The sequence below is a fragment of the Colias eurytheme genome, chromosome 23 (assembly GCF_061535395.1).
Source record: "Colias eurytheme isolate Ceu_HAF_F1 chromosome 23, ilColEury1 Martin Lab GWU primary, whole genome shotgun sequence".
Taxonomy (NCBI): Eukaryota; Metazoa; Arthropoda; class Insecta; order Lepidoptera; family Pieridae; genus Colias; species Colias eurytheme.
The window spans coordinates 7,498,412-7,512,101 of record NC_143002.1 but is presented as its reverse complement, the minus strand read 5'-3'; the positions used below and the strand labels follow the sequence as shown (position 1 = coordinate 7,512,101).

At 31.9% G+C, this 13,690-nt stretch overlaps 2 protein-coding genes across 2 annotated transcripts in view; one reads left to right on the top strand and one right to left on the bottom strand.

Moving 5' to 3' along the window:
* Positions 1 to 13,690, top strand: part of Octalpha2R (alpha2-adrenergic-like octopamine receptor) — a 359,405-nt gene that overhangs the window by 311,215 nt on the left and 34,500 nt on the right. The gene's annotated exons all lie outside the window — the stretch shown is intronic.
* Positions 4,515 to 5,417, bottom strand: LOC149898401 (ommochrome-binding protein-like). Its single transcript, XM_090115515.1, has one exon. The coding sequence runs from the start codon at positions 5,415 to 5,417 to the stop codon at positions 4,515 to 4,517; it is 903 nt and encodes a 300-aa protein (XP_089971641.1).

Below are 13,690 nucleotides of genomic sequence, written 5' to 3'. Positions count from 1 at the left end.
ATCCATTAAACTTAAAATGATGTCCCTTGATGATTCCATTCTACATAGACCGCACCAGGTTTTATTTTCTTCATAAAATTCTATTCTAGGATAAATTTTATAGAATAAGATACCTCTTTTTCTCGACAGAAGTTTATTTCTATTATGTGCTTCGTAAACCATTGAATAAATGCTTTATTTTTATTTATAAAGAAAAATGTTAAACTACTAAGTATTAGGTAAGAAAATTTATCCAACATATCTAACATAATACCTACAATAATACCTAAAATCGCTATACACACCGTATAACCCTACCCTTATAACAGCAGACACAGCAAAAACACTGTTTGTGAAATATGAATTACCATTAACGTGGCTTTTAGCTGAACGGGGACGAAATATTCAGCGTTCGGACTATGAATAGATATAACCTACTAGATTTCCGCCCGCGGCTTCGCTCGCGTTTGCAAAGGAAAACCCGCATAGTTCCCGTTCCCGTGGGATTTCCGGGATAAAAACTATCCTATGTGTTAATCCAAGTTACCCTCTATATGTGTGCTAAATTTCATTGTAATCGGTTCAGTAGTTTTTACATGAAAGAGTAACAAACATCCATACATCCATATTCCATACATCCATACATCCTTACAAACTTTCGCCTTTATAATATATAACCTAATAACCTAATAACCTATAACCTATAACCTATATAACCTATACTGATGATATTTCATACCAGTAAATGTTTTAATGGCAATGTATTGCTAAAAACAATTAAGAGGCCGTATCGATTTTAGAGTGATCTTGACTTGTTTCTGTAAAACTTTAGGAGCTCGTTTAAAAAAAACTAAATTAGTAACAATGTGTTATAATATCTTAAATTAAAGATTTATTCAATATCTAAAAAGTGTCCGAGACAATTTATTGATTTTCATTGTCCAGTTTGTTTAATAGCCAATAACCTGAGGCGTGTTGAGATTTAACCTGACAGGAGTTTGAAAAAAATAGTTCAGAAAGTAACGCGGAAAATAATAAAATCTAAAGAAAAGAACTTCGGGCGGAAATATTTTGTTAGATAGCCGTTGTTTTTCTAGGAACTAAGTGTTCACATAAATCATAAGCATATACAAAAATATGTTTATCTGTTGGTCTATAATTCATAATAATACATACATACGGAAGTACATTATATAGGCTGTGTTATCGCTTGTTACGAAAGTTCAAAAAGAGAAAATATGGAACAGAATAATAATCTAGGAAACTAAAGAATAATCTATCATATTATCATAAACACGACAGTTTCAAAGAAAGTATCGATATTAAGGTATAAACCGACAAAAAACATTGTAATGAAAACAAAGCATATTAAAAAAGCTTCGTTACCGTTCCATAAAAATCCATAACCCCTCAATTAATTACATCAAAAATACGAATGCTTCAGAAATATGTAAATAATCTATACTTATATTATAAAGCTGAAGAGTTTGTTTGTTTGAACGCGCTAATCTCAGGAAATACTGGTCCAATTTGAATTTTTTTTTCGATGTTATATAGCCTATTTATCGAGGAAAGCTATAGGCTATATATCATCACCCTAAGAGCGTATACGCACTATGCGGGTAGCCGCATTGCGGGTAGCCGTCCGGCTGACCGCAAGCACAATTATGTACGTAATATTCATTTCTATGCGCACTGCGATGCGGCTACCGCAGACCGCACAGTGCGCATAGAAATGAATATTCCGTACATAATTGTGTTTGCGGTCAGCCGGACGGCTACCCGCAATGCGGCTACCCGCATAGTGCGTATACGCTCTATGACCAACGGGAGCGGAGCACTGCGGGTAACACCGCAGGGCACAGCTAGTTATTAATAAAATTTAAGAACCGTAATGGTAAAAAACAACTGTAAGCATAATTCCCGAAAAATAGCAACGATCAATTAAAATCGGTAACAAAACAAAGAAATATATCAAATTTAACAATGTTTACGTTTACGTTTCATTTTATTGGAAATCTCTTTTTGCGAATCGGTAAAAAAGTGATGTTTTTAAAATTGTATCCACGTAACAAGCTGCGTATAATTGAAAGGTAAATTAACAACGATTTTCGGTTTTATTTTACCGATTCATTTCTATAGTATCATACATATTCAGGGATCAACACTTTCCGATTCAGGTTTTTAAATTTGGAATATTTCTCTGCAAATAATTTTTATTTAAACTGTATTCTTTATTGAGGGTTCTTGAAAAAAGATGTGTAGGTAGTTAGGGAAGTCTAACATTAAGAAGTTAGATAAACAGTATTAGAATGGGGATTTTTTAATTTATAGATTATAGAACTTAAAACATAATATGTAATGATAGTATTCATGCAAAAGATGATAATAACAATCGAAATATCTAAGTAACAAGAGGTTTCATTAATAAAAATAAAAAGCCAAACACAATATAAAATTTATTATTTAATTTAACATATTTACCATGCGTCTTCAGCTATGCAACCTATATTACTTTCAATAAGTTTAAAAATACGTTTCTTATCTGATAGTATGAATTTATTATCTCTATCAAAAGCTATTCCGTGTAAATTCTTCATTTCCAACACTCTCACCAATTCTTTAGTATCTCTTTTATACATATACAAGCCTGTAGTACATGATATATATACATTGCCATCAATATCTTCAGTTATTTGCTTCACAGTTATATATTCAGTAATTGCGTGTATAGATTTATTGTCATTATTATAATTGTATAATCCACTTTTGTTAGCGAAAATAATATCATTGTTACTACTTATATGGAAGTAATCTATCTCTGTGTTTTCAAACTCTCTTACTTTTGCGAATTTATCATCAATTTCCATGTATAACTTTTGATCTGGATAGCTTATATAAAAAAGGTTCCTTCTGTGAAACAGTCCCCATATATTTACGCCTTTTTCTTTGTAAAAATCGGCAATTTTCGTAACCATATTGAACTTGTAGATACCGTCACTCCCCCCTAAGTATATTTCATCGTTCTTTTGATCTACAGCCACAGAACATCCATCAACTATACCAGCGATAACAGAATAATCTTTTGTGTCTAGATCATAATAAGCAAGTTGGAAATCAACATCGGCATATGTTTCCAGAACAATAAAAGGGAAGATCAGAGTGTTTGTGTGTTTGTGTACGTGAAGGTGGTACGGGGTTCCAATGTGACTCCAGAGAATTTCTTTAGAGTACCATTTGTCACCGATTTTGATACGATTACACTCCTTGTTTGGGAGACTCGTTGATAGTGGTAGAAATAGCAGGATTGTATAGAATATCGGCGGCATTACTGTAAACAAATGTAAAAGTTGTAATATAAACAATAGGTAAAGAGAAAGTGTTACAATGGTTCTAAAAAATGGACGCTTAAAATATAAAAGACTCGAATAAGAGTATTTAAATTAACATACAGTTACAATATTAATTGAATAGTTGGTAATCGTTAGTTTAGTTGCATTTTTAGCAAACTTTTATATTAACTGAAATTACTAATAGCAGCCTTGTTTCAATTAATAAATTATTATTTTTGCGACAAAAAGAACAGATAAGAAGTACAAGCATAAGATGTCTAACGGGTTTTTTAATTGCATTTAGTAGATTTTAATCTCAATCACATATAATTTTCCATTGACTTAAAAACCATATGCAGTGCACATAAAATCAGAGCTTTAACAAAAGCAATACATAAATTAAACCATTAACAGAGGGCAACACCGTGAAATTACTTACCTGCGTCATTTACCAATTGCCGATGTTTAATTAAAATAATAGCAATTTAAAATTTATAAATTACAAACACATGATTCAGTTCGGAAGCGTTCAGTTGCAGTGAGACAATTAACGTCGTTTGTCGATGAAATAATACATTGTGTTAACTGTTAATAAATATTTTGATCTGGTAACATAACAATCAGACGTGGTATTTTGATAATGGAATGGATTTATGACGTCATAATCGTTCAATTGATGCTTGTTGATTTAGTTGATTATGTGTGAAGTATTTTGAAATGATTAGACAATTTGAATATGTGATGGGTACAAATGTTATCGTAGTAAATAAAGCACAAGAACCACTTTATTAATAGACAATATTAAGCATGCAAAACTCTGACTCAAAACTACAATAACACTTAACAACTAATATCATTCACAAGTAGAAAGAATTCCGTTTGTTAAAAAAAATAGTTGTCTGTAAAGTCGGTTTACTGACGATAGTTGAACGTGACAACGTCCGATTGTGCTTCTTTGTCGCTCGTTCCGCGCTCTCGCTTGCACTTCAAGCCTTACATGGAACGCCTCAGAGCGAGGTAACGCCGCATGAGTCATTTTTTCGTGCGTGCAGCCGGCTCTATCGAATTATAAGACGTTGTCACGTCAAAAAATATTTTAACAGGTGATTAAAAATCTGATCAACAACATACCACGTATCAGAATATTGAGGAAAATGCAATACCAATATCACATTTGGATGACAATGTTGAACACTAACAAACCTAGTCAACGATATAACCACGTAATAGATCCAACGCATCTCTGTACTCTTCATCAGAATGAACAAAGCAAATTTCACTCTTATTACTGGGGCGTAAGGCATATATTGCACGTTCATCTGAGTAGATTACATTATCCTTTTCATCGAATGTCATTCCAAAAGCCTTGTTAATATCAGCTATCTTTTTAATTCTATTATAAGGCTTATCTTCAAGGTATACTCCATCTGCACCACAGAAATACACATCACCGTAACTATCATCTATTATTTGTCTAACAGCAACTTCATCATCGATCATCACAATATATTTACTCATTTTCTCAACTTTGTACAATGCTGTTTTGTTAGATAGATACACTTCACCCTTTTTCGATATAAAGAAATTGTCAATTTCAATGTTCATTGCTTCTGCGACTTGCATGAATCTCTCATTCTGGTAAACGTACAGTTTCTGCGTCGGATATTCTATGTAATAGAAGTTTTTCTGGATGAACAATCCCCAGATTGATTTGCCCTCTTCGGCAAAGAATTCTGCAGATTTCTTAAGGAAGTTGTACTTGAATATACCGTTGTGCCCGCCGAAATATATGTCGTCGTTACCTTCGTCGTAGGCTATTGCGTAACCTCCAGCTACTCCCATGATTTCTTGACACGGTGCGTTCTTTTCGTAGATCTGGCAGGCCATGATGACGAAGTCGACATCCGTGCCCCTCTGTATGGTTTGACTGAAGAACAGAGTGCCAGTAAACCTGTGCATGACCAGGTTGTTGGGTCTTCCCAAGTTCTTCAATAGAATATGTTGATCATGGTACACATCATGGAAGATTAGACCGTCGCAAATCGTTTGCTCGTTTCTAGCATCGTTCCTCGCCACGGCCGCGAGTAGCAGCAGTAGCAATAACATTTTATGTCATTTAATTTACTTTTATATCGTTATATAAGGCTGCGAACAGAAGTTTTTCGTCGGAATCCCCGTTTATATTTCGAGAGGAAATTACAATGGCCGAAATCCGTTTACGCTCCCCTGTTTTGCGTCACATTTCTTCATTTGTACTGGAATAAAAATGTAAAAAGTTATTCTTTACAATGTTTTATTTTTTCAACTTTATATTTTTTTTTTTTAGGTTTCGTTACGAGTATTTTTTGCAAGAAATTTATATGATTCAATTATGTCTAATGAGCTTTTCGTTTCAAAGAATACAATGAAAATAAATAGCTTTTGAATTATAAACGATATTTACATTTTATCAAATACTAGCTGTTGCCCGCGACTTCGTCCGCGATTAGGTCGTTTTTCGTCATTCGTCGTTTAAAAAAAATACGTGACACTTTATTTTTGAATGTTCTTAATTATTGTCTCTTATAAAATTTAACTACTTACATTAAAATTGAACACTCTGATAAGAAAATCTTAAAATCTGAAGAAAACATGAATGAATGTGATTTAAATTCTACATTACTTAGTATCAAAATATAATAATCTAAATTAAATGTAGATTAACAGTTTGAGCACACCATTATATGTAGAATATGTACTTAAGTATTAAATTACGTTAGTTAACATAGTAACTTTACTAAAAACACGATGACTTTCTTTCGCGCTCGGTACCACAAACTAAGCATGTTTGTGGTAAGTGGCTCGCGTGACGCGTCACTTGACCCCCCGCGAGTTCCCCTCCGTTGCTATGCGAAAATACATTCGTTGCTCTATTTTAGGAAAAATTTGTAATACTGTGGCCTGGGCGTTATAACACGTCCAGGGAGTTCCTGAGTGCCGATATCACCATCTTGAGGAAAAGCTTCTAATGTCGATTTAAAACTGCATACATACGAATTAACCTGTTCTAAAATTGTGAAATGAGTTCAGTTTTAAATTTGAGAAATATTGATTTCTTGTATTCCACTATTCGTTGTAGTCGAATACAAAATATATTTAAACAAACTTAGGTTGGCCTACAGGCAAAAGGGATCCTATCAAATGGTAAACTTGACCTTGTATCTTAAAAGTAAGTATGAACGGACCTTCTGATAATTATTGAGCACCAAATGTATGCACCAGTATGTTCCACTAAAAGTAGTGATTTCAAAGGTTCCGGTGTATCTTCAAATGAAAGCCGACTCCTTACTACACTTTAAAGCATTACAAAAAGAACATACTACGCCTTTACAGAAGATGATCTGTAATCAATTGTGAGGTTATAAGCAAACCCACTTTTATATTTGTCAGACCACACCACCGAATTCGTAGATTGTTTACCTCAAGTCATTAAGACTATGACGAAATCTGTCTGCAGTAAGACGGCCCTCTCGCTATTCGTCCGTTTCCAGAGACCGAATAGTTTCAATTCTTAATCTTTCATTAAACAAACTTATTAATCGTTCTTGTCTCATATAATTGTAATATTCGCGTCCCTACTCTAGTCATTGCTTATACTCATGTTCATCTTCAAGAGATCGAATAATATTATGATGCACCCTATCATTTGTCAAACGGTCTTCATATTGAGTAAAGTTTCAGATTCTCGAGATAAAATATGACTGTCGTGATCAGTAGTGAGACGTAATTCCCTCTCAGTGAGGGTTTCGGTCTCACGGGATAGTACAATATGCCGTTTGCGATCAGCTGTAGTGAGACGTCATACCCTCTCATTGAAGGTTTCGGTCTCACGGGATAGTAGGGGAGACCGGGTTTGGTTGTCTCACGGGTTGGTTGTCACAGCGGTCTTAACACAAAACTGAACTATCGAATAAGTCTGTTGAACAGCGTGGCAAGAGCGATACAGTGACAACGCTGTCCCCACTTCGCGTCAGACCGCCCCGATCTGCCGTGAGGGCCTCACACGTGTTTATTGTTTTCACACAGATTTTTTATGATATGAGGACCGAATATGCTCCTCATAACATCACTTTTTGTGAACGAAACGACAGCGCGGTTTAATTTAATGCCAACACCATTAGAAAAAAGGATTATTATTAATTGTGAAAAAATATCATGATTTACACTATTAACACTCTTTTAACATAAAATATAAGTCTGTGAGTGTGTAAAAATAAATCCAGCTAATTACACATCAAACTTATGTTTATAATTAGGTATACGACATGAAAATATATTAATTACCAAGCAATAATAATACAGATAAACAGTGGTGGCTCAGTGGTGAGACCGACATGTCGAAGAATTAAAAAGTTCGATGACATGTGTCACCCGCCAACACGCACTTGGCCAGCGTGGTGGATTATGGCCTGTACCCTCATAGGAGGCCCGTGTCCCAGCAGTGGGAACGTATATGGGCTGATGATGATGAATAATACAGATAAATACTGAACATAAGTAGGTATAATAGATATTAAGTAGTATGTATTAGTTAAAATATACTTTGACTGTTAGTCAAAGTTTATTTTTACTAACAACATGTAAATGAAGAAGAAATAATAATTACCAACGAACTAACCTTTTCTATAATACTTAACACGGCACATTTTTCAAATTATTTTGCTCAACCCTGCTCAAAAATTTGAGGGTTTTGTTGGAACTTTAATATGTCAAAACTATGATATATCTAACTACGATACAACTTGCTTGCGGAAATGCTCATTACAATAATTGTGAATCTAAAGAATAACTAACAACATACTATTCAATTTTATTGAGCTGATGAATATCTTTTGCCTGGAAGAAATCACCATCGCCTAATAAATATACTGTGTTTTCTTATAAAACCGTTACATAATTTATTTTATCTACTTAAATAATGAAAATGATATTATATTTATAAAATATAAAACATATTATGTAAAATGATTAAAAATAAATAAATGAAGCAACTACGATTCAAAGAAAACATCTTTTTCAGTGTTAAAATGCTCTTAGCAATCCTGGATGATGAACTGTATCATGTACTCTGATCCCAGTACGGTCGGTACCTCGATAGCCATAACGATAAATATTATAATCAGATAACCGCAAAGTCAAAATAAAAACATTACTTGTACAGTTGTGAGTGCAAAATTTACGTTTCATTTGGAATAACATTTTTTTCGGTACTAAAACGTAGTCGTTTGATATGTGGTTGGCTGCCCCTCCTCTCCTTCCTGAAAAATATCCTCCAAAATTTCCCGAGATACTTCCAATGATTGAACCATTGGACGTTGGACATTAACTTCAGTCAAAAATTGACGAAGCGGATGATTACTAATTTCCACTTAATCCTCGCTGCTACTATCTTTACCATCAAATCATCAATTTTCAAGTGGTGTTGTAAAAAATCAGCAGAAATCGTCTTCCAAAGGCGATATAATTTTATGAGCATTGAATCTGTAAATAACAAAATCGAAAGTTAACTGTAAATCTATAAAAAAGCTACTTACAAATAAAATTTTATCAAAAACTAATGTTCCCAATGCACCTCAAAATAATAAAAGAATTCATCATTTTATTATTTCATTCTAAAAGTGTAATTTAATATCTACCAACAAAAAACATGAATTGCTATCATTATAAAAAATAAATACCTATAAGTAACAACTTACTTTTTGTGGGAACGCATGATGGTGAAAATTCACAAAACACGAAGATTGCATTTGATATTTTTGGTTTTATGGCATTCAATTGCTTTATAAATATCACATAGTATAAAAAAAGTCGCTTTCTCTGTCCCTATGTCCCTTTGTATGATTAAATCTTTAAAACTTCGCAACGGATTTTGATGCGGTTTTTTTAATAGATAGACTGATTCAAGAGGAAGGTTTTAGTATATAATTTATTAGGTTTTAGACAAAGCGGACGAACCTGCGGGCGGTAAGCTAGTAAATTTATAAAATACGAAGATTTTTAAAATTGTAACTAATGAACGCAATCAATATTAGATTAACTGTAGATAATGGTGTCTAGTTTTACTTAAAATAATAAACATCTACCCTCACTTTAAAAAAATGTAGTATATTTATTATTTACACGAAATATACCTTATAGGGAAGGGAAGATATGGGCTAAAGAGTTAAATAAATAACATAATTATATTTAAATTATTAATTTCCAACTGTGTATTCAGTAGTGTTAACATCTAAATTGATTTGATTTTTACGAAATCTCATAGATGGCGCTGTTACAAAATTAACATTATACAACTCACATTCTTTAAACTATGTTTCTCTTCCCAAGTTACTTAAATGGCATAATTTTTATAGTGTCAATCTAGATATTGTCAAACAACATTTATATATGCGTCATTTGATTATTTATTAATTTCCAATAGTTAACGTGTGTTTGATTTTTCTAACACTTCATAGATGGCGCTGTTTCAAATTTGTCTTTATACTGCTAAGATTAATTTAACTGTTTCTCTGCCAAAATTACATAAATGACGTAGTTTTTATAGTGTAAAGCTAGATAATAGCGTGGCTTACTCAAAAACAACATTTAAACATGAGTCTTTAGATTGTACGCTGTCGTAGTACACGGAATACGTAAAAAAAATAAAGGTTCACAGCTCCTCCCCCGGAGGTGATAGCATGATAATATGTTTAAAAAAGCCTCACCCGACCTGTTAGTAATATTCATGCAAAATTTGAAGTCAATCTATGCAGTACTTTTCGAGATTTGCCTGGACAAACATACAGACAAACAGACAAACAGACAAACAGACAAACAGACAAAAATTCTAAAAACTATGTTTTTGGCTTCTATATCGATTATAGATTACGGCCCAAGTATTCTTTTAAAAAAATATTCAATGTACAGTTTTGACTTTCCTACGATTTTATTATATGTATAGATTGCTCGATAATGATGTGGTCGAAAATATATATTAAAAATTGTTTTATTTCGATGTTAGGGAGACTATGTTAAATTCTTTATTTATATATACATATATGTATTATTATATTTATCTTAAATAAAAGTTAACATTATATTATGACTTACATATTTAAAAAAAAACTATTTTTATGTCATTCACACACATCTTAAAATATATATTATAATATGTACACTTTATTACCATTCCAATATTATTACACAGTTCATTTTTACGCACAAATATATATAAATAAAATTATATTGCAATACGATAAACTATTTGCTCGTGAAACCGATGAATGTGAGTACAATTGTTATAAATTATAACAAAAATAAACAAATATATGTTTATAAACAATTATAATTCAACTTGCTATTATATGATTGGAAATAGAGGTTCTGCAGGAAATATAAAACGTTTTTTTACTAGTTTGCTGGCAGAAATAGTTTATGAGAAAGCTGCTTGTATGACGTTCTGTCATCTAGATACTAAAGCAAAAGAGTTTGTTTATTTGAACGCGCTTATCTCAGAAACTACTAGTCCTAATAAAAAAAAATTGTAATAATACAATGCTTCGACCAATAGGAGTGTAGCTTCCTCAAATAGGGCAAAAGAAGTTGTTTGGTTCATCCAAGAATATGAGATATTACTTATAAATTTAACAAATAAAGGTTAATTAAAGAAAAAATGTATCTTGTTATCGTATATAATATCTAAACATTTATAAAAACAATCCTCCATAAGTTTTAAAATAAATCTCTCAACAGACCTTTTAAAATTAATGGCTAAAATTTACTAGTTGTTAAGGGTAAGTAATTGCTAAGTAAACTAAGTTTATAATAGTTCAAACTTATATCCATTGAAAGTTTACGTCCCAAAGTTTTATCACTTGTGTCGTAAATAACTAAGTACTTAATAACTTAAAAACTTAATCTCTGATATGATTTTTATTTCTATTACCCTTAAAATAAAATAAAAACTTGAAGTAAAGGAAAAGTGAATTCTATGCTTTACAAGATTCAAAGATACCAAAATCGTCGCCTTAATCTATGACGTGACGGTATTGCCATGACGCGACCTTGAAATTTTATTCTCGATGCGCCTAAAGATGTTTCACTCCAAAAACGTTAATTGCTTCACTATAATATTTTTCCTAATATAAAAATGTAGGTATAAAAAAAAACAAATTGTAAACTAGGCTAATGCATATAAAGGCATGCGAGAAAATATTTGTTATTTATTTACTGCTTGTGCGAAACAGCATAGCACTTTAGTGATAAGCGAAGCGGAAATATATAAAGATGGCGCATTTTTTCTTATAATCATTCATTTCATTCTTTCATAAAGTGTACTGAGATATTATATAAAAAGCTTCATTTTCACGTTATACAATAACATATGGAAGTTTTATTTATGTATATAATATGTAGTCATAAGTAACACCTTTCGTCCCAACTCGAAGCCTTTATTATAAAGGGGGCACTGAAAAACAGCGCTGCCAATGTTCCTGGACGTTGCAGCATATGCTGAGCTGCCTCCTTTTTGTCAGGGTCGTATGACACACCTTAATAAATGTAGTTATCATTCTATTTTTTTGTACGTGTTTTTCATGTTATTAAATTAAGTATTTGCTTCTTTTATTGTAACTATTTCTTATTGCGATGTTTTCTTATTTTACTTGTACGGTTTTATGTTTTATGTCTATGTATGTGTGTGTTGTGCTGTCTCTGATAAATAAATGTTTCTTTCTTTCTTTCTTTCTTTCTTATAGAAGAAAAACAACTGAAGAAGAATAGCTCTATCTATGTAGGAATTATTAACAATGTTATGTTGATTCTGCATAAACAAAATATATATTTACTTTGTTGAAATTCACTAATTATATGATTATAAATGATCGTAGCAAATCTATCAACTGTATTGTAAATGTTTTAATATTAGTTTATTAATAATTTTATGGAAACAAAATGCTATAATGAATATATGGTAATTGATTGCATAATATTATAACCCATTATTTAAATCAAAACGATTATATTAAGTTATTTATTAAACGACATACTTTACCAAATTAGATGTTTACTTTTTGCGATAGTGTAACGACACTAAAACAGTTTTGTTGAATACATTAATATAATAAACTAGCGGTCCGCCCTCGCTTCGCCCGTGGTACATATTTACGTTTTCTCTACATTAGAACCATCATCGTACTTCAAGGAATATAATAAAAAAAGAATTATCGAAATCGGTCCACCCGTTCGCGCGTGATGCCGTGACCAAGGAAAATGGGTTTCATTTTTTATATTATATATAGATAAAAAGCTATATTACACCAAAAGCCTAAGGTAAAAGATTAAGGTTTCAAATAAAGTAAATACTAAGACTAAGAGATATAAAAAATTGAGTTGTTGAGCTTGCTTGTTGAAAATGTTTAGCTTTAAATTTGAGATTACACCTCTATCCGCTCCGCTTATAACTCCTATAAACATAGCCTTATCGTAAAAAAAACGAAAAGAAACAAACGCGAACACTTGCAGCTATTAAAAATATTAATTCTAAAATAGCCTGGAATACCGTGTTCAGTAATTAGCTAGAAACTGTAATTATTTATGTTTCTCACTATGTGTATGCAATTTATCGAATAAATAGTCCACATTTTATATTTGTCATGAACCTAACCTTTGTGGATTTATAAATAAAACACTCCATGTTTTTTGTGCACGCAAATGCAAAAGAATATATTTTATTGCATAAAAATTAAAAAGAATGTAAAAATGTATAGTAACTAGCTAGAAGCCGCGATTGCATTCGCGTAGTAAATTGCTAAAAGCATAATGACACAGTCCAGTTAAAAATGTTTCTCAGTAAAAAATTACGTCGTAATCTGATCTGTATTTGCGTGATTAGACAGTCATGGTTTAAAAAGTAGAATGTAAAAACATTAGCTGAAGTAGATTCATTGCTGTTTCATTTAATTACCATGAATAAAAAGTAAGCAGTTATATTTTTGTTGCTGATAGAAATGACACCTTTTATCTCAGAATTTTAGCATTAAAATTAGTTGCATAACATTAGCATGTTGGTGATGGGAACCCATAAGATTGTCCCTCTTAAATGCGCTCAACGCAGCTTAAAAGGATTTCGTATCAAAAAGAATATTTAGCACGGACAAACTCATCAGATTAATCCCAACTAAAAACACTTAAGACTCATCCCATTTGCCGTTCCAAAGAAACAACGACTGAACTCTTTATCTAACCATCTTAAATATAACTAAAAATAAATGTCTTCAAACTTCTTTGTTACTGTAAAGCGAATGGTATTGAATTATGTTGAAAAAATAATTAATGAAGCTTAATGTGAAATTATTTATGAG